The sequence below is a fragment of the Nasonia vitripennis genome, chromosome 4, assembly GCF_009193385.2.
Source record: "Nasonia vitripennis strain AsymCx chromosome 4, Nvit_psr_1.1, whole genome shotgun sequence".
NCBI classification, from domain to species: Eukaryota; Metazoa; Arthropoda; class Insecta; order Hymenoptera; family Pteromalidae; genus Nasonia; species Nasonia vitripennis.
In genome coordinates this window covers 30773570-30792912 of record NC_045760.1, presented here as the reverse complement: position 1 = coordinate 30792912, position 19343 = coordinate 30773570, and the positions used below count along the sequence as shown (strand labels likewise).

Below are 19343 nucleotides of genomic sequence, written 5' to 3'. Positions count from 1 at the left end.
TTTCAGGCTGTGTATACGTATAGAGGGCCGAGCTCCAATTTCAAAGGGGCCATGTAGGCTCATCTCATATTCGATTAAATGAGAGATCGCCCGAGACGGACCACGGCTATATATGCACTCGCGCGCGTGAGGGAGAGAGAGTCGCGAGAGACTCGTTCGTCACGCCATTAATTAATTCGCTCCCCGAAGCTATAACGAACGTCCCCTCAGTGAATGCATGTATGTATGTGTGGAACTCGCTCGTGTGTGTTCTGTTTAATTTTGCTTGACGATTTTTTTGTTTGTTTGTACTTTTGCGTTACTGTGTTATTCGCCAATTCAAACGGAATAATATTCTTTAAAGCTAGTCCTCTAAAATTAGATGTGAAATCATCCCGCCTAATCAACCGCTCAATTGCGTCGAACTTGAAGAGAGATAGAGAGAGAGAGAGAGAGAGAGAGAGAGAGAGAGAGAGAGAGAGAGAGAAAACCTCGAAAACTGTCCCCTAGACGAGGAGAGCTTCTATTTTCAAATGGAACGAGCTGGAGCAAATTTTTTTTTACTAGACACACGACTCCGGAGGGAAAGGCTGTGTCGTGTAGATTGCTTTTTCGCCTTATGCGCTTTTAGAAATTAGTCCGGTGCCATTTGGCTTTTGCGCGATTTCTCGAAACTCCAGGGCAAAAGATATCGTCTTGGTGAGAATGAGCGTAGAATCGAAATGATGTTTGATGATAATCGGAATGAAAATTTGAATTATCTAAGAAGAGCAATCACTTACTTTATCTGAAAATCAACAAAAAATATGACAGATCTAATCTTAGTAAAAAGAATACTTTTTATTAAATTTTTTTTAACAAAAAACAATCATACATTTACAAGTACCAGCTTAATTAATCCTTCGAACCCTTGTCTGATTTCGAACTGTCTTTCTCCTGTTCTTTGGTTAGAAGAGCACTGTTGATTCCAACCTTTTTCAGCTCTTCGATAAGCTCTCCATTCTGGTGCATTTGCAAGACAATGTCACAGCCTCCGACAAACTCTCCATTGATAAATACTTGGGGTATCGTTGGCCAGTTAGAGAAATCTTTGATTCCTACAACAAATTATTCATTAAAATTCTAATACCCTATAGTCATTAATAGTATAATGACTGTCTACATCCAGAAGTCGCAATAAAACAGAATAATTCTAAAAATAATCAATAAAGCTAGCTACAAAGTATAACCTCAAAATTCGTTGCGAAAACTGTGGCAAAAAAAAGCAATGTCATTCCCCAAAATTATGATAAACAAAACTAAATTCAAGTCTATTGTTTAAGAAACAAGTAAAATTAAGTACCTTGTCTGAGGTTTTCGTCCTTGAGAACATCGTGCGCATCGTACTGAACCCCATGCATTCTCATGATCTGCACAACGGCATTACTGAATCCACACCTCGGCTCCTCTGGAACACCTTTCATGAACACCACAACCTTGTTTTTCTGCAAAACATCAACGAAAATCCAAAATTACATCAACTCGGCGAGCTATTTCGTAACATAACCCGCTGCGACGCCGGAAAACGGGATTTGCTTACTTTGACCAGTTGTCCGATTTCCTCCGGTTTCGTTGCAAATCCTCGAAGTAGCTGAGCAGCCCTGAAGACACGTGAGGTGAGCATGTTGTCTTTATTTTATTTTTCTTTCAGTTTTGCGAGATGAATGTACCGTGCAACAATGCTACGATAGTGCACGCATCGATCAGCTGTTTTTTCGGTTATGTGTGTGAGATACCACGGGTAAGGTTAGTGCGTGTCCGCTTTACGAAACACTTTGGGCGCGGGATTTGAATTATATTAGACAGCCATCAGAGGGTGAATATAGTTGAGTTGACGGAACGATCGTCGTTAAAAAGTAAAAAAGTGATTTATTTACATTTTTTACAGAGCGTATTCATCGTTAAATTACAATATTTACATGGTATGTATCCGGACGTTACCATTTATTCAAAGTATTGGTCGAGTACAGCTTGGTACGACAATCGAAGAATTCGTAATCTGCGTCGTCTTTGGACTTTTTTGATTTCAAAATGTTCATGTGGTAACCCTCGACTAGACAAACCTCTTCGTACAGATCTTCGGATGTCATTTCGACAACACCGGCACATTCTTTTAACAGCCACAGAAAATTCTCGGGTAACTCTTTTACAAACAGCTCGAAATTCTTTGCCTTGACACGACTGAAAATGCAATGATACATCCAGTAATCTTTGTAAGGCCTGAAGAGCGTTTCCTTGTCGTTTAGCGAGAGATTTTCGAGATTCCTCTGGGGTGCACTACTCGTGCTTTCTTCTAAAATCGAGATGTCGAGATCGGATAAATCGATTCCTTCGATCGGCACCTCGACCACTTCGTCGTCGTCGTCAGACTTAATTAACGTAACTTCTTTCTTTTCGCTTCTACCTTTGGGCGAAGCTTCGTCCTCGCTTGATTCAGTTGACGCGACATCTATGATCCTCTTGAATTCCTTTTTCTGTATTCTCTTATTATTTTCCCTTATATTTCTCTCTGTGGCTTTGACAAATTTTCCTTTCTCATCTCGACAACGAGTGTATTTAACTTTTAACGATTTACTTCCGTGTAAGAGAGATTCTACCTCATGATTGTACAATTTTACATTGTACTTTTTAATAAATTGCTCGTTTAACAAGCAACTTTTATCAGTCCAGTTGATGTCTTCGTTCTTGGATTGACTTACATTAGTGGCTTCGTCTTCGGAATCGGAGTCCTCTGGAATGTCGAGTCGTCCATCGGGTAAAATCTTATCGAAGCAACTGTCCTCTTCGAAATCCAAAGTATCGTCGATTTCCGGAGGCTTGTTGCGAACCGAAGAATAATGTTTGAAACTTTCGAAATTCAATTTTAATTTACAAGGCCGATTCCTGTGGGAATAGTCTAGTAAATTCTCAGTCTTTGGTAAATTCTGTTCTTCCGCGCTCGGAGTTTCCACGTTTACGAGTTCGACCAGCTCTCGCAAACTTGGCATTCTGGGCTGCTCAAACGGCGGAACTATCTTCTCAAAATACTGCAGGCTGCGATCGACCACGTCAAGCTTTATTCCGCACTGAGCTGCTAAATCGACGAGCCTGAGGATAAAAATTTAATGTTATAACTTCTACCGATTGATACGCGTGATCTCTAACTTTGAATATACTTACGAATCAGGTTTTGTTACGTATCCAATTTTCGACTCGTAAAAATTTGTTCTCAATGTGCTAGGCATGTCATAATGTGGATTGTCCAAAAGTTGAGTTATGTACGATCGGAACGGGGTAAAGGACGGAGAAAACATCTCCATTTCCTTTAGGGGTACTGAATTATCATTCAGTCTGTCTATGCATTGATACATGGCATCTACGAGATTCTGCGATAGGACGTGTTTGAAGTTCGTGATTTCAGGGGACTCGGCGTCTCGCTTGGATTTCATCAAGCCCATAAATCTGAGATACAAGTGGGAAGTCCATGGACATTCTGGGTCGTATTTTATTTTCGATGGGTAGTGCACTTTTACGAGAGCACTTTTTCGGCATTCGAGGTATCTCTGCCACTCGCAGAAACTGAACAGTTTTGCAGTTAGGATATGCTTTTCAGCTGCTGTCCTGTAATTTACGGTTAATACTTTAATACATATTGAATACTTTAAAATGATCGCATTAATTTCTTTTCTATGTACTTGTTTATTTTGTCTACTAGCCGACTTATCTCTTTTTCCGTTATGTCATCCAGACCATACAGAATTTTTAAAGCAACTATGATATAAGCCATTGCTCTGCCTTCATAGTTGGGAATCAGAGCTGACTTTGCTGTGAAATTCATAACTGATGGGGACGACAGGAAAATCCTTTCTGCATATATGAAGATACCCCCTAAAAGAAATATAATGCCAAATCTGATGTGACACTTTGTAAAAGGGTATTCTGATTTTCTTACTTGGTAGTTCGAGGTCCTCACAGTATCTTCTTATTAAACTGAGAAAATTGGGTTTAGAAAAATCGTATACATTCAAAAATTTCGCAATGCTTGCAGTATTTCTTCTTAAACCTTTATGCGTTATGTCTGTAGTTTGAGTTAAGAGATTGACATCAGTTTTAGTCAGCGTTATCTCTGGAGGCAGCAGATGAGCTAGTGTATAATACGAAAGATGTCCTTCCCTACCGAACCTGTAAAAAAAGATTGCTTTAAATTTTTTCTGCATCAGGGACAAAAAAAAATGCAAATCTTACCTCAGCATATCAGAAAGGTGTATATCCTGGTTATTGATTCTTAAAGCTAAGTAAATGATTGACCAGAGTTTTAATGGAGTAATAATATTAGGTCCAGATGCATACTGTGTGGTGACATGTTTCTTTCTATAATTCATTCTCTTGGCACGAGGTACATTCTTTGACAATGCCCTTACTTTCCTTGTTTCAAGTTTTGCTTTTTTATTAAAACGTATCCTGCAGAAGTCATTAAACACTGTTAGCACGTTTTCAATAAAAGTAATAGATATTTTTTAGACTTACCTGATATTATTGCTAGACTGTTGACTACTGATACTGGATTTCAAGCTGTACAAACTTTGATTCAAGGAGCTGAAGCCATCGGTATCAGAGCTGGCTTGACTTTGCAAATACTTATTGTATTCTGATTTGACTAGAAGTCTCTGCAATGAATATGGTTTTACAACGTTTGGAACAATGAGGTAACCTTATTTAAGGAAAGAAATTAACCTACTTTACTCTTATTCAGTTCTCTAACAGAGCTACTTCCTTGACTAGCATAACTGGATATCATAGAGGAAGCACTGGCATTGCTAGTTTTTTTTCTCTTCTTCTTTTTCTTCTGCTGTATTTTGCCGTAAATAATTTCTGCATCCCTACAATAACCAAAACGTCATTTACGCAAACTAATCAACAGTACATTTTAAGTTTACTAATTAAAACTTACTTTTTGTGATAGCGCCTTGCCATTTTTGGGATACATTTCTTGGTTCTCGATGTGAATGCTACCTCCAGCTTTGTCAGGTAGTACGTCCACAGTTGCAAAATTGTCAACTTTACATCAGGATGTGCACCAATTTCTATTAGTTCATTGGTTATACCAATAAGAACAAAATTGTACAACTCCCAACTCGTCCATCCAATGATATCTGAAATGGATTTTCAATTAAAAAGACGAAGCAACTGATATTATAGCTGATCGAAAATAAGGTTCATTACTTACCAGTCTTTTCAGATTTGTCAATCCTGATCTTTGTTTTCCGGAGTCTGGTAGTGAGATCGTACCGAGTTTCGAGCACCTCTTCTCTGATATCCTGAAAAAATATACGTATCACAATAGATCACTCATAAATACTAATAAATGTGACGATAGTCAAAAATTCGCAGTGCATAAACTCACGTCGTTTTGTGTTTGACATGTACTGCAGAAATAGTATCCAGCTTCTTTATAAAAATTTGTGCCGTTGCACAGTGCGCATCTTTGCACATTTTGGGATTGCGAAAACATCGCGTTAAATGACCTTTTTATTCAACAATCGGATTTATTACTTGATCGCGTTCCTTTGTATAACAACAAACATTTTTTCGACGTCCACGTGCGTATAGCTTCAAATGCTTCAATGCAAGTATACCTAACCTTAACGTTGACATCGTGACCTGACGTCGCACAGCTCTTTATATATATATAGGTATAGGTATAGTTAGAATTGCACCTCTATATGGTTGTTTTCGCACGCGACTCTACCTTTACAAAACATCTACTACATAATGATCTTTTAACCTCAAAAAGTAAACTTTCTGAATTAGTTATGTACAATAAATGAAAGAGAAATTGAAAAATTCGTTATAAGTGGATCGACTAACGTGAAATACCATTTGTTGATAAGTTTTATTTTGGAAATTTAGGAACGTATGAAAGACGGTTTGTTCTTGTGTGCGACTTGATTAGAAAAGTAATAAGCCAACACGGGTAGAATTTCATCCTGGATTCAACGAATTGCAGTTTTATTTGCAGATACGCCGCGATCAAGGAAACGTGCATTTTATTGCAGCGAGTCTCTCGGATATGCAGATAATCTTCGCGCGAGGCTTATTTGCAAAATACTTAGTAAGTTTATAACGGATAACGTCTGCTTTGTACGTTATACTGAGCGTAATCGTTATAATTATTTTATAGCAAACTTTATTATCGATTTTGAGGTTATTGGGCTATAAAATATCGTATGAGACTGTCGATACTCGCTTCGCTCGTGCGAAAAACCATCTCCCACAACAGTGTCATAATACTATGTAATAATCTTATCGATAATGATTTAACATACAATCTATATAGATATACTACCAATAACTTCTGGAAAAACGAGGGCTTTTATGACTCTGCGAAAAATTACAGGACCTAGTTGTCGGTACAATTTTTGCGCCAAAGTGAGCTGGACAGAATTTATCAGGGAAAATTAGAATACTTAAAATATACTTTCCAGATATGTCAAATATTTTGGGCTAGATCAGATCGATCGTTTATTGTTTATTTTGGCCGAGGCTAGAGCTCGATAGGAAAGCATACTTTGAAGTATCTTCTTCTCCAGGATCCCGTTGACGCACGATTGTACCGACAAGCATGTCCTGTAATTTTTCGAGAGTCATAAAAGCCCTCGTTTTTCCAGGAGTTGGTGTGGTGGACCCTTAACATCAAAATATCATCATCTTTTTTAATACTTATACTATAATGAAGCATTTGCATTAAATTCTACGTATATTGAAATTTGACTATTTTATTTAGGTCATGAAGTTTTTTGTATGCGTTACAAAAATAAAAACGCATAATATGATGTCTCGTTTGAAAATATATTTTATTATTTCATCGCGTCATCGAGATACACTTTTTTATATGACTGAATAAGAATAAAAGTCAGTTCTTGCACAGATAGAACGCCCCAACGGCCAAGAACGTCAGCTTGAGAGGCAAACTGACCGACGGCAATCCGGCGCTGTTTTTAGGAGCAGCGGTTGTAGTAGTGGGTGGAACCTCGCGAACAACGTCACCTGAACCAGCGCCTTGGGCTGCACCGGATACGGCTGCAACATAACAAACTGAATTTTTTGCTACGTTCGTAAAATATATATATATATATATATATATATATATATATATATATATATATGTGTGCATATAAACTTACTCTGTACGGCGAATACGGCTGCGATGAGCAGAAGACACAGGTAGAGCTTCATCTTTGCGCAGTTGAGGATGGAGGAAGTTTTCAAGTTGAATTCGACCACTGATTACTGATGCTCAGCTGTACTCGTTCGTTCGTTTTATACGGATCGAGTGTTTGACTCGAGATTTGCAGAAAACTACGATTAATTATTGTTTTATTGACGTGTATGCTGTGATCGAGGAAATAAATTTTACTATGGCAGTGCAGCTCTTGTATACAGATCTTTGTGCGTTATTTGTCAGATACATTGTAAATCCGTATAGTGATTCCCGTAGACAATTGCATTTTTTTCTGGTTTTCAAATGCGCTTCAAATTACCGTATTATCTATGTCAATAAAAAGCGGCGCGTTCGAGGAAATAAAATTTTACAAGCGGTATAAAAGATTCCTTGCTAACGGATTTGCACATTGTTTCGATAAAACAGAACAAATATAATTCAAAAAATAGATAACGCCGAAATTCAATTATATAGAAACTCGAATTTTCGATTTGCGTTCATTAATATGATCAAAAACAAGTTTTGTGCATTTTCAATTTAGCAGTCGCCTGCAATTCTGACGCATACTTAAATTTTTCTCGTCCGTTTCATGGAAACCCGATACGTACGTGTACTCATCGCGCTATAAGCTGTGCCGCGTTTATTACGACTTATCTGACGCTACAAGGAAACATTTCCGCTCTCAAGGATCCCCATATACCTATAGTCGTTGTCATAAAACAAAAATATGGGCTTTTTTCGGTCTCAGGTTTCATTAGACTCCAAAACAGTTTCTCAATTTTGAATTTATCACATGTATCATTTATTCAACTTATACAAAGCGTTTTCATGAAAAAATCATCAAAAATTATAATTCCACCACACCGTTGCAGCGCAGCTTCCTCTGTCCCATGCTACTCGTGCTCTTCGCTACTCTCTCGGTGTACCTGTGAAACATATAAAGAACACGTTAAAATTCGCCGAACCCAAAACACCACCGAACTAACAATCCTGAAAACCCTTACAAGATGCTGGCAGCAATCCAAAAATCTCTCAGCCCCTTAACCAGCTGAGCTACTCTTCTCCTCATCTCCTCGACGGGTAACCGCACACTGAAACGACCCACCGTCGACTGTGTAGGTTTCCTTCCTCTGGCGTATTTGAACTTTAATTCGCACAGCTTCTGCTCCGACTTCTGGAGCGAGAGAAATCTCGACGAGGAATTCCAGTCGGGACAGTCTCCGTCGAGTAGGTCCTGTAAGGATTCGAGCCAGTAATCCAAATCTTTTTTTAGCTGGCTTAGGTCCACGCGCTCTTGCTCCAGTCCGTAAATACGGAGCGACGAGCTTTGCAACATTTGTTCGATGCTGTGTTTGTAGGGTCCTTTGGAGGCGAGAATCGCGTTGTCTGAAATTTCGAGTGGGATGTTGAATCTTTATTCGTTTATGAAATTTTTATTTACATTATTCTTACTGATAACGTAGCACAGCTTCATGGCCTGACTCTTTGATGCAGTAGATTTCATTTCAACCGTGTGCACTCTGCTATACTTATGTGTTTATCACTTGCACAGTAACAAAGGTTCTACTGTCTGTACGTCTGCTAGCTGTTATACCGAGAAATACTTCAGGTATTCGGATATAGGGATCTTATTGTTTTCATTGTAGCGACTGACCTCGTGACTAACTGTACACTCCGATTGTTATGGTCTGAGTATCGTGATCGACTGCTCAGCAGAATTCTTTTATTAAATTCGAGATTTTGAATGCGTATGATTTTATGTAGTGTCTATTTACTCAGAGTAAAACTTTTAAAACTTGGAAACGGTAATTATGGATTGATGATAAGAACTACTGATTATAACTGTCGAAAATAAATTTGAATTTTTAAAATACACCAATATTTTGATGAAAAAGTCAGTCATCTTTATTGATTGCATCAACAGGAATAATTTACAATTCAATCGATAGCTCGTACAAGAATTACAAATCAATCAGACCACAGCAGCGCAACCTTCTCTGCTTCAAACTATCCGTACTCTTCGCTACGCTCTCAGCGTATCTGAAACGTTAAAATTGACAAAATTCATTCGCACGCGGTCACAACAAGCAGAAAAAAAATCAAACCCAAAAATCCTCACTTTATGCTAGCGACTATCCAAAAATCTCGCAGCTCCTTTACAAACTTAGCCACTCGCGATCTCATCTCCTTAAAAGATAACTGCAAGTTGATATCGTTTTTACGAGGTGAATGCTTCAAACTTTCTTTGCCGATGTATCTCGTCTTCAACTCCTGCAAGCTCTGCTCGGAATTTCGAAGCTTCAGCAATCGTGCCGGGAAGTGCCAGGTGAGATAGTTACCGTCGAAAAAGTCCTCCAAAGAATCGAGCCAGTATATCAAATCTTTTCTCAACTGGATCAGATCCACTCGTTCTTGCTCCAGTCCGTAAAATCGGAGCGGAGAGCTTTGCACCATTTGCTTGATGCTGCGTTGGTAGGGCCCTTCGGATGCGAGAATCATATCGGCTGGAATTTCATAGAATTTTTTGTCGACTTAAACTACGGATTATTTAAAGTTTTATATATTCTTACCTATACTGATGATTGGCTTCATGGCGTACTTTGCAGTGTAGTAGTTTTAAGAATAGAATCGAGTAAGTGTATTATGCACAAGCGATTATCAGTCACGCTGCGACAAAGGTTGTGTACGTTATATTGACTTTGATGAAGAATTGAATAGATCATCGATAGATGTCTCTTGTTTTCATTGTATAACTCGACTGACCACACACACAGCTATTGTTGTGTTTGAAATTCTTTCATTACCATATAGTAGAGCCTCTTTTCTCAGTATAATGTTATACAGGTGTATTATTGCTTCAATAAAATTAGTCGCACATCGTGATAGCGCAAAGTGGGAATAATTAGCGTTAACCGCTGGAATCGTAATATTATACGCGATCAATTTACAGAATGTTCGCAATTATCTTAACGATCGAAATTTCGATGTCGTGCTTGACACAGCGCCAGAGGGGCTCGACTGCATTTGCCTGACGCCACGAGTTTCCTCGTAATATATGACATTGAATTAGTGCATTTCTGGTATTGCTCTAAGATATTCGCATGTGTACCTATATAGTGTTTGACCGTTTATTTCATAAAATTCTTTGAATGTAAAATCTTATACATGCACCAGTATTTTAATTTTTTAATCTTTACACGTAACCTTTGTCTTGTCGTACTTTAAATGAGCTAACTAATTTTAATGTAACGATCGTTTACCTCAAATGTAAACAGTCGCGTGTTATTCACTGTGTTAGCTGAATTATAGAGCAAGAGTAGATCAAAATTAAAAATTAAAATTCTAGTTCATTGCCATTCAGCAGAACTTAAAATTCATTACTCTAAGTGAAACTAAATATTTGCTAGAAAATAAAACACACGCATCTTAAATAACAATTCATTCGTTAACCTTTTAGGTGTACTTATTGCGAGTGGAGGGTATAGCTATAAGATTAAGGTTTGAGGTATTAGCTATAGGAGGAAGTTTGTGTCACTTTATAAAAGTATTCTTCAGAAAGCGGGACGAAGCCTTTTTGCGCGAATTAAAAAACATCCTATTATGGATGAATATTACACTTTATTTTCATCATCAATAGGAAAAAGGATCGTAGTAGTTGTACTTCAGACTCTTAACTCGACTCCGGATTCGATTCCTGACTTCGCTTCTAACCTTGGACAACAACAACGCATTCGCAGAGAGTATCGGTCTTACATCGTCCGAAACTGTTTCCACGGCTTTTACAGCCTGAGTCGCACTCGTTGGAATCGCATTTTGGAGCTAAAATTAAAAAAACATTATACACGTCATGAGAATTAATATTGTCAATGATTATGTCTTAATACCTGCAACACATTCGCAGAGAGAATCTCCCTTGCATCTTCCCAGAGCATTTCCACGGCTTTTGCAGCCTGAGTCACACTCGTTGGAATCGCATTTTGGAGCTAAAATTTAAAAAAGATTACACGTCATGAAAATTAAAACTGTCAATAATTAATTTATCTTGATTCATTTTTAACACTGTCTCATACCACACTCGCAGAGATAATCTCCATTGCATCTTCCCAGAATATTTCCACGGCTTTTGCAGCCGGAGTCGCACTCGTTGGAATCGCATTTCGGCGGAGCTAAAACGTAAAAAAAGATATTACTGTCAATAATTAATCCATCCAAATTTTTCACACTATCTTACCTGCCACACATAGACAGGAGTCATCTTTTCTGCATACTCCTATGATATTTCCTTGACTTCTGCAGCCGGAGTTACACTTGTTGTCATCGCATTGCGCGTAAACTGTAATTATTATTGAAATAAAAAAAAATGTTATGTATATCAACAAAAAAAAAAAAAGAATCTTACCTTCGACGGAAGTTACAGCTACGATGAGAAAGAAGGCGAAAAGGAACTTCATTTTATTGGATTAATTACTGATATGCTGGCGTTAATGTTTATCGTTCGAATACAGCTGCAAATTGTATGTTATCGTTATTGCGGTCTCTTTTATACTCTTATATACTACGCATCTAGCTGTGAATAAAGGAAACACTTTATTTAAAGGAAGCATTTTTCAAACGCTTGTAGACTCTATACTAATACTTGCTAAGAGTCAGAACACACATCGTCACTCATTCGCGTGTTCAATTTATCAACCGAATTGAAGTTCAGTAATTCTCGTTAAGAAATAGTAGTTCCATGACCAGTTAATACAAAATTTATTAATTTCGAGGTAAAAGTAAACTTTCAGGATGTTCAAAATTTCGATTGGATGGATGAAATCATATTCATATTATTCATGAAAAAATGTATTCTTTTCAAATGTAAAAAATTTTCAAAACCACAACTCTTCAAAATCATCTCAATTATAATTATTAATTATTAATAAAGTACAATATAAAATCAGTCGACGTTTCGCGCCAAATCAGCGCTTCATCTCTCAATTCACAGCCACTGAAGGATCATCACTCGATCTTCTCCAACACGTGGATATAGAATCCAGGATCGACGATCTCGTCTAGTGGCTTGAAGTCGCCGTAAATCGTGTGTTTGGCCTGGCCGTGGAAAGCCTCGTCCAAAAGTACGGAGAAGACCTTCAGTACATGGGGATGGTACGAGAGACGAAATTGACTGACTTGTTGCTCGTCTTTATCTTCGCCTTTGGCGAAGCCGTTAAGGCTGATCCGGTATTCCAGGGTAACGAGGGCTGGTACACCGTTCGTGTACAGGACGGATGTGTTGATGGACTGCGTGTGCTTGCTCTGAAAATTTTAATATTTTTTAACTTCTAATGTAGAATAATCGTCACAGTGCAGGGAAGGTCATCAATACTCACGTTGTAGTATATGCAGTGCGTAGGAGTCTGTCCGGTTCTGATGACGTAATCGTAATTCCTGTGGTCGATGAGCAGGAGACCACCTGGTTTCACACATCGCTCGAAATTCGAAAGCGCTTGCCTGCAAAATTAGACATCGGCTTTAGTGCACTTGATCACGATTATAACAATGTATTTTGAATTATAGATGCAATATTGACTCACTTCTGTTCTCTCTGGTCACCGAAGGAGTCCAACATGTGGGCGAAGCTGTTGCCAAGGCAAATCACAGCATCGAATCCTTCGCCGATCAAATGGCTGATGTCATTGGGCAGCGTTAGCCAATTTGCCTCCTCGATTACTGGAAGAAAAAAGATTGACAAACTTTGGTTGAAAACATGCAGCTGTACAAAGATAATAGGTCGAAGCTTTAAGTTAAGAAAGTTCAGCATGCGGTAAAGATAAGAACAAAAGATAAACTGTAAAAAAATACATTTCTCGATAAAATCAACGAAATTTCACAACGGTAAAATCAAAACAGCTCATCCTTATATTTCCCATCAACAGATCCTTATTTACATGTTATCGCGACTGACGTCGAGATCCTCGTAATAAATCCGTCCATACCTCCCGCGATTATACCCCCCTTTCTCCGTCGATCGCGATAAAAAATCGCCACCGGGGATCGAACGATGCGAGATTATTATAATTGTCTGTTTTTCGCCTTATCAACAGGGCCACGCGCTCAAGATGCCAAATGTCACATTTTGACGCACTGTATTCACGTTCTTACGCGACTCGAATTTAGTAATATGTGGACGTGCCGATTTGCTTATCGACTCGTAAACATTCGCGGCTACTTCTGCTTTTACTGACTTTGAAGCCGAAGATTGTGGGTTTAATCGTGCAACGCGACGAGACTATGATATGCTTCGAGATAATTATATGCATTGTTGATGAAATCGACTGTCGAGACTTGTTCGCTGTACGAAATAATAATTAAGAAATGTTTATACTTATCGTTAAAAAAGCGGTGTGGCGTAGTAGGGGGAAGAGTATAGTTATCAGTGTTTCAGTAAAAAATCACAGTAAGATATGCCCGATGATACGCGGATAAATTGAGGGAAAAATGAACGAAACTGGAATATTCCACTTATGTTCAGATATAACCGAATTAAGCAAAACATTCTGCATAATGTGAATGGATTTACAATGTAACTTTAATAGTAATATTTATTATTCGAACTGGAAAGAAATGAATGTGGGATCATCTGTAAATTATCGGTTTTAGGAATAATTCGAATTAATCTGCATTAATTTACCGTCGAACAACAGGTTTGCAATCGTTGCGGCATTTAATTTGACATCGATGTATAACATTTTCGTTATCAATGCCATCATAATTGTGATGCAAATCTTCACTTGTTTGTTATTGAATTAACGAGATACTTATAGTACCGATATTTTACCAGTAAATGTTTAAAAAATAATGTATGATCAAATCACATCAATATGACCCCTCAGATCATACCAGTTTATTGCGAATATTTCAAGTTTCGCGTTATGCCATTATTATAGCTTCGACATGCAAAAGCGGATACATCAAACCGGATGATTTCACTTTCATCCGATTTAAGCAAGATAACTCACTCCAATTATCGAAAGCCTTTTCCTTCCTCTTCTCCCACCTCGTCTTCAACGCATACTTCAACATCTTGTCGGAAGCGTCAACACTGACTACCTCGAATCCCTCTTCTAGGAGCATCGTCGAGTCGACACCTGTACCGCAGGCGACGTCCAGGACACGTTTGCAGCCCTTATCCCGCAAGAGACCGACGAGGAAGTCCCTGTAGTTTTGCTTGCGCTGCTTCTTGTCGCCGATGAAAACTTCCCAGACCTTGGCAGCTATGCCGTCGGCGTATTGGTCCTTTACACCCTCGGCTGCGGCGCCGAGGGAACGTGTGTGAAAGACTGTGTCCATTGTTTGGGCTACTGTAGAGGTCAATTTTCGTGATTTATCGATTTTTCTGTAGTTGATTAGTTATTCAAAAATATGCAAATTGTTCATCTTGTTTGGTATTCTTATATGAATCATTGATAGTATAGCTGTATCAACACCTGGTTTTATCGGTAAAAACAGATAATTATCCGATGAAAACACTTTCTATTAATCGGTGATGTACCGAATTTACATTCACCGGAGATATAGATCTGCCGCATACGCGATAAATGCACGTATCTTCGTTTAACAATACGGAGTACTTTCCCCTTATCGCATAGCAATCAATGTCAAATATTGGAATAACAATTATTAATATACCGCGCGAAACCTGTTGACCCGAAAATAAAATTCACACACATATGCAAGATATTATTACAGAATTTATTTAAGACTTTAAAAAATATATGAATGTAAATTGGATTAACTTTCAATTATTTAACAGGCTTTTTTTTACTTGACAAATAAACAAATAGTAAACTTTCTTTATCATTTTAAAGTTGATCACGATATTAAATGAATCTAGTATTATGTCATAATGTGAAAATACGAAGTGTCGTAATCGTCCAATACTTCAAGAATAACAGCAAAGTTTGTACTGCAGACAAGTGAAATGTAGATCAAAAAAATATAAGATTTACGTAATACACTAACGATTCTACTTATAAAATTCATCGCAACCTCGCATGGGGCATTTTTTCGAAATTTTGCAGTAAATCGCTATTCTATAGTATATTCGAATAAAAAAACTGTTATACTGATCAAGGCATCGCAATCTGATGCAATTCTTAGGGTATTGAACCGACAGATCATTATGCAACTACTTTTCAAAATTTTTGTACTAAAATGTGCTATAGTTATTCTCATATCTAGCATTAGACGCTTCAACCTCATTTAATGCAACTTTAATAATATTCCTTTATCTGGAAATTATTTGTACAAAAAATCACTTAAATTCTCAATAACAACCCATCGCAGCAGCTTATTATTTCCAATTTCATTATAAATGCTATATATTATTAAATTTACGTACCGAGAAGCTGAGAAAAAATTTGTCGAAAGAGTGTATGGGATCCTCGTCGAGATACCGACCGACTGACTGACACGAGATCAGCGAGATCGCGCAGTTTTATACCAGGCAATTTCGCGCCTCTGTACATGTGTGTGTGTGTGTGTCGCGCGTTGTTGTACTATCGACGATTATTATTGTGTTTTTCTGCGCTAAAAAGTATATAATGCAGCGGGGCTGTGTCGAAAGACACGGGCTCGACGATAGCGCACTTGATGCTCGAAAAAATACTTTTGTTTGTGCGAAATGAAAAATTTAATGGATTCACTTGTTTTAGAGAATTTTATATATGTATTTGTAAGGGGTTTGAACAGGCGAATAATAAATAAAGATGATTATTGATTCAAAATAATACTTTCTTTTATGTACGAATGTTCGAAATACAAAATTTAACAATTTTGCTATCTTATGTTTCTATTTAAATTTGATTCATTGGATAAATTCAACCTTTAAATGCTTAATTTATTTATCACAGAAAAAATCACTATCGATTCTTATATATTATGTATTCTTCCAGGTATTAATTTTTCTTTTTTAATTTTATAATTAAAACAAAAATGTGAGTTGTTAATTAATTTGAAATTTAAGATGTGCAAAAATTAGTAAACATGACAAATACATTTTTTTTGGTAAAAATTTAATAAAAAAATCTATTCTTTAAAGAAAAAAAAATCATCCAGAATATCTGAAAAGAAGAGTGAAGAAAAATTAGATCACTCTAATTTAACATACACCGATATAGTAACGTGTGCATATCAGCATAATAGATTCACAGCAATATCGAGTAAAAGAAAAAGTGTAGAATTTGGTGAACGGAAGAATAGGGTTTCAAGAGAGAAACGTATGACAAAAGTACACTCAATCAGATTGTGGTGTAAAATACTGTAATTAGGATAGCACAAGATACACAATGCAATTTTTATAATTCCAAGGATAAATCATAAATATAAATCGCTAAGAACAATCGACATATTAACAAAGAACTGCGTACAAGCTTATGTGGATTCTCTTGAAAAAAAATCTGTCTCTCTCTCTTTTGACCTTTGCACAAACTAAAAGCTAAAAACTCGAGGTACAACCATTGGGATTACAATTCAACCTTTACATAAGCAGACATTCGCTATGTCTTCTATCTAAAAACGACACAATACAAACATAGCAAAACCAATAGCGCAACGATCTAGTTAAGTACCGCTTGTCTTATTCTTTCGAGGTCTCATCGGTTTGTCAGCTTTTGATTCGTCGAAAGGTAAAAAAGCGATCATACAGACGGAACAATATATAATGCGGCAGTAACAATATTTTCTTTTTCTCTGACTTTGCTATTCGTTATCACAATTTGTCTTTTTTTTTCTTTAATTAATTCTTTGTTTACATCTCTCTCGAAGTATTTATCCGCTAGGCATTGGCAGTATTTTGTGCATATGCGAGTGAAGTAAAAAGAGACTACGACAAATCTAAGGACGCATAGATTAGATATTGTTGTGTCAATGTTTTAATAGTATAGTGTATATATAATATACTAAATTCGTACTAGAAATTTGGGCACCTTTCATTACTCAGCAATAGACGTACCGACGTTTATTCACTACACATATTTATGCGATAACAATTAAATGTAAGAGTACTATTCGTACGTATTGCCATGTTTGGATATTTCATTGATAACAATAAGGCGTAAATTCATAATTGCTCTTTGTTAAACATCATTAGTTCATCGACTTTTTACAACACCAAAGGGGCGCGTGACGTCAGATCTCTATATACTATTTACTATGAATTCAAGTCTGAATTTTAAAAAAGAAATAACATTATAATTCACACGCAATTACAATCGAAACTTATGTAAGCTAGACGTGAACTGTAGCTGAACTTTACGTATTATTTTAATAATATTGATACGATTATATAATTACTTCAAATTACACTTTATATATGTACAGACTATATAGAAATAATATTTATAAGGTACTCCTGGCTAATGTACATTCGACCACTCCCTGTTCAATTTTTTCCTCACTTTTGATTATTATTTATTCTTGGAGAATTTTTACATTATTTTGTGGCTTAAGAAAATTACATACACTTTTTTCCTTTTTTTTTTATTGAATCATAAAAAAATACCGGAAAGAAATATAAAAAATAAAAATTAACCACTGCTACTCATTTTCCTCACTTTTTTTAATTCAATAAAAAAAAACTTTATAATACAAATTTAGTGTGCATCTCTCTATACATTAAGTTGAATCTTACAAAAGTTATGATAGATAAAAAATGATATAAATAAAGGAAAGCACTTCTGTTTCAAACTAATGAAAGGTGCCCGCATCTGTCATTCCGACAATAGTATTGTGATTGGAAAAAGAGATTGAAGAACATTATAATAGAGATAGAGAAAGAGAAAACCAAAAATCAAACTGCATAGTTCTGATTATGGTTTTGCTCACAAGAGTTTCTTCATCATAAGATGCGATAACAGGGTTTCAATTTATTTCTTCGTCAGAAGTCAATTAACTGTCATTATCTTAAGTCTAAGTCACTCTCTCATTTAGTTACGATAATCGGGCTCTCTTGTCAGCTGCCTCCTGAGCTTCGATAATGTTGGAGGCACTAACCTCATACATTCTTTAAATCATCTGGCAGATCATTCTTGGGATGCTTGTTCTCAAAGTGTTGCTTGTAAGTCTTTGGGTCTGGCATTTGTGCCTGAAAATCATAAAGTAATCAATGTACGCAATTACCTCCATTTTCATTCAACATCAAGCACACATATAGACAAGCAAATATTGATCTATATTGCATTACTTTGCAACCATGTAATAGAAATAGGCACCCATTTAAAAATACATTGTGAAATCAATAGTTATTTCTGACTTCTGTTGTCAATAACAGCACAAACCTTGCACACACTGCAGACGTGAACCAGGGCTTTCTGTGCAGCCTTCTTCTGGTCGTTGGCACTGTGACCCTGCTGCTTCTTCGCCTTGGCAGCTTTCTCCGCAGCCTTGGCCTGCGACTGGAGCTTCTGCTGTCCACGAGCCATTTCTAAAAACCAAGTTGAAATATCATGCTAAAATCTACTTAAAAAAAAAAAAATCGCCAACTCGAACTAGTCTGCTCCAAAATCGAATCCGCATTTTTTCCTCTCGCGACATGCCCACATGGGTCCATATCATGTCAACGAACTCGGAGCACACACGCGAGGCTCGCAATCGATCCGCGCAACTCAATACTACATCCTCTTCGCGTACAGTAATTTCGTCGCAAAAAATGAAACGCTGTATTAACAGTTAAAGTAGACGAGGTAACAATATAAGGCATAACTCACCCGACGATCTGCCGACTTTTTCCTTGTGGCGCGGAGTGAGGTTCTAGAAGGAAACGGCGATGCCGCGTGTGCTTCTTCTTCCCGATAACTTATACACTATGAAACTGCCTGCTTATACAGTGTGTAAGATAGGATAGCAGCTGCGCCGCGCGTCGCCTACCTATATAAGAGTGTATATAGGTATAGATGGATTATAGGTATATAGATGTAACAGGGCCGCAGTCGCGCTTTGATTTTTAGATCGTCTTCGCGACGGATCCGATTCCGGAAAGCAGCCGAGAGAGGTGCGCGGCGAATCGAGTGCTGCTGCTCGCTTTTTTGAGCGATATCGGAATACGCGGGTGTATTGTCTGAAATTATAGTGCGGAATTATTGTATGA

General features: G+C 37.3%; 7 protein-coding genes and 1 long non-coding RNA gene across 10 annotated transcripts; 1 reads left to right on the top strand and 7 right to left on the bottom strand.

The window, feature by feature from the left end:
* Positions 1-795: 795 nt before the first annotated feature.
* LOC100121623 (glutaredoxin-related protein 5, mitochondrial) lies at positions 796-1785 on the bottom strand. The gene is made up of 3 exons (XM_001605184.6): positions 1559-1785; positions 1322-1463; positions 796-1076 (listed from the first exon to the last, which is right to left on the bottom strand). Exons 1-3 carry the CDS (start codon positions 1640-1642, stop codon positions 874-876), a joined length of 429 nt encoding a protein of 142 aa, XP_001605234.1. The 5' UTR covers positions 1643-1785; the 3' UTR covers positions 796-873.
* An 82-nt stretch (positions 1786-1867) lies between these two features.
* On the bottom strand, positions 1868-5695 carry LOC100679255 (TATA box-binding protein-associated factor RNA polymerase I subunit B). Its single transcript, XM_016990000.2, has 10 exons — positions 5402-5695; positions 5225-5315; positions 4949-5150; positions 4736-4877; positions 4525-4664; positions 4243-4458; positions 3950-4179; positions 3693-3885; positions 3178-3618; positions 1868-3105 (listed from the first exon to the last, which is right to left on the bottom strand). The coding sequence occupies exons 1-10, from the start codon at positions 5507-5509 to the stop codon at positions 1956-1958; spliced, it is 2913 nt and encodes a 970-aa protein (XP_016845489.1). The 5' UTR covers positions 5510-5695; the 3' UTR covers positions 1868-1955.
* Positions 5696-5736: 41 nt separating this feature from the next.
* LOC103317732 lies at positions 5737-6961 on the top strand. The gene is made up of 2 exons (XR_004227717.2): positions 5737-5954; positions 6017-6961. It is a non-coding gene; the product is annotated as an uncharacterized LOC103317732 (long non-coding RNA).
* Positions 6962-7997: 1036 nt separating this feature from the next.
* On the bottom strand, positions 7998-8991 carry LOC100679334. The gene is made up of 3 exons (XM_003428107.4): positions 8672-8991; positions 8224-8605; positions 7998-8145 (listed from the first exon to the last, which is right to left on the bottom strand). Exons 1-3 carry the CDS (start codon positions 8721-8723, stop codon positions 8067-8069), a joined length of 513 nt encoding a protein of 170 aa, XP_003428155.1. The 5' UTR covers positions 8724-8991; the 3' UTR covers positions 7998-8066.
* A 109-nt stretch (positions 8992-9100) lies between these two features.
* LOC100679364 lies at positions 9101-10351 on the bottom strand. 3 transcript variants are annotated; one of them, XM_016989985.3, is made up of 3 exons: positions 9790-10351; positions 9339-9750; positions 9101-9259 (listed from the first exon to the last, which is right to left on the bottom strand). In XM_016989985.3, the coding sequence occupies exons 1-3, from the start codon at positions 9809-9811 to the stop codon at positions 9181-9183; spliced, it is 513 nt and encodes a 170-aa protein (XP_016845474.1). In that variant the 5' UTR covers positions 9812-10351; the 3' UTR covers positions 9101-9180. The 3 variants fall into 3 exon arrangements, with proteins under 3 accessions (XP_016845474.1, XP_031786654.1, XP_003428156.1); XM_031930794.1 differs by having other exon boundaries at positions 9339-9699; positions 9790-10343; XM_003428108.5 differs by having other exon boundaries at positions 9339-9723; positions 9790-10304.
* A 466-nt stretch (positions 10352-10817) lies between these two features.
* On the bottom strand, positions 10818-11735 carry LOC100114068 (nasonin-6). The gene is made up of 5 exons (NM_001185005.1): positions 11619-11735; positions 11451-11552; positions 11290-11385; positions 11104-11202; positions 10818-11038 (listed from the first exon to the last, which is right to left on the bottom strand). The coding sequence occupies exons 1-5, from the start codon at positions 11668-11670 to the stop codon at positions 10926-10928; spliced, it is 462 nt and encodes a 153-aa protein (NP_001171934.1). The 5' UTR covers positions 11671-11735; the 3' UTR covers positions 10818-10925.
* A 220-nt stretch (positions 11736-11955) lies between these two features.
* LOC100121709 (glycine N-methyltransferase-like) lies at positions 11956-15670 on the bottom strand. The gene is given in 5 exon segments (NM_001159961.1): positions 11956-12514; positions 12589-12709; positions 12793-12928; positions 14218-14559; positions 15600-15670. Coding segments are annotated over 4 exon segments (885 nt in total). The 5' UTR covers positions 14549-14559; positions 15600-15670; the 3' UTR covers positions 11956-12217.
* Positions 15671-16497: 827 nt separating this feature from the next.
* LOC100114104 (zinc finger protein 706) lies at positions 16498-19297 on the bottom strand. The gene is made up of 3 exons (XM_001606125.5): positions 18964-19297; positions 18535-18680; positions 16498-18341 (listed from the first exon to the last, which is right to left on the bottom strand). Exons 2-3 carry the CDS (start codon positions 18676-18678, stop codon positions 18252-18254), a joined length of 234 nt encoding a protein of 77 aa, XP_001606175.1. The 5' UTR covers positions 18679-18680; positions 18964-19297; the 3' UTR covers positions 16498-18251.
* Between the last annotated feature and the right edge of the window lie 46 nt (positions 19298-19343).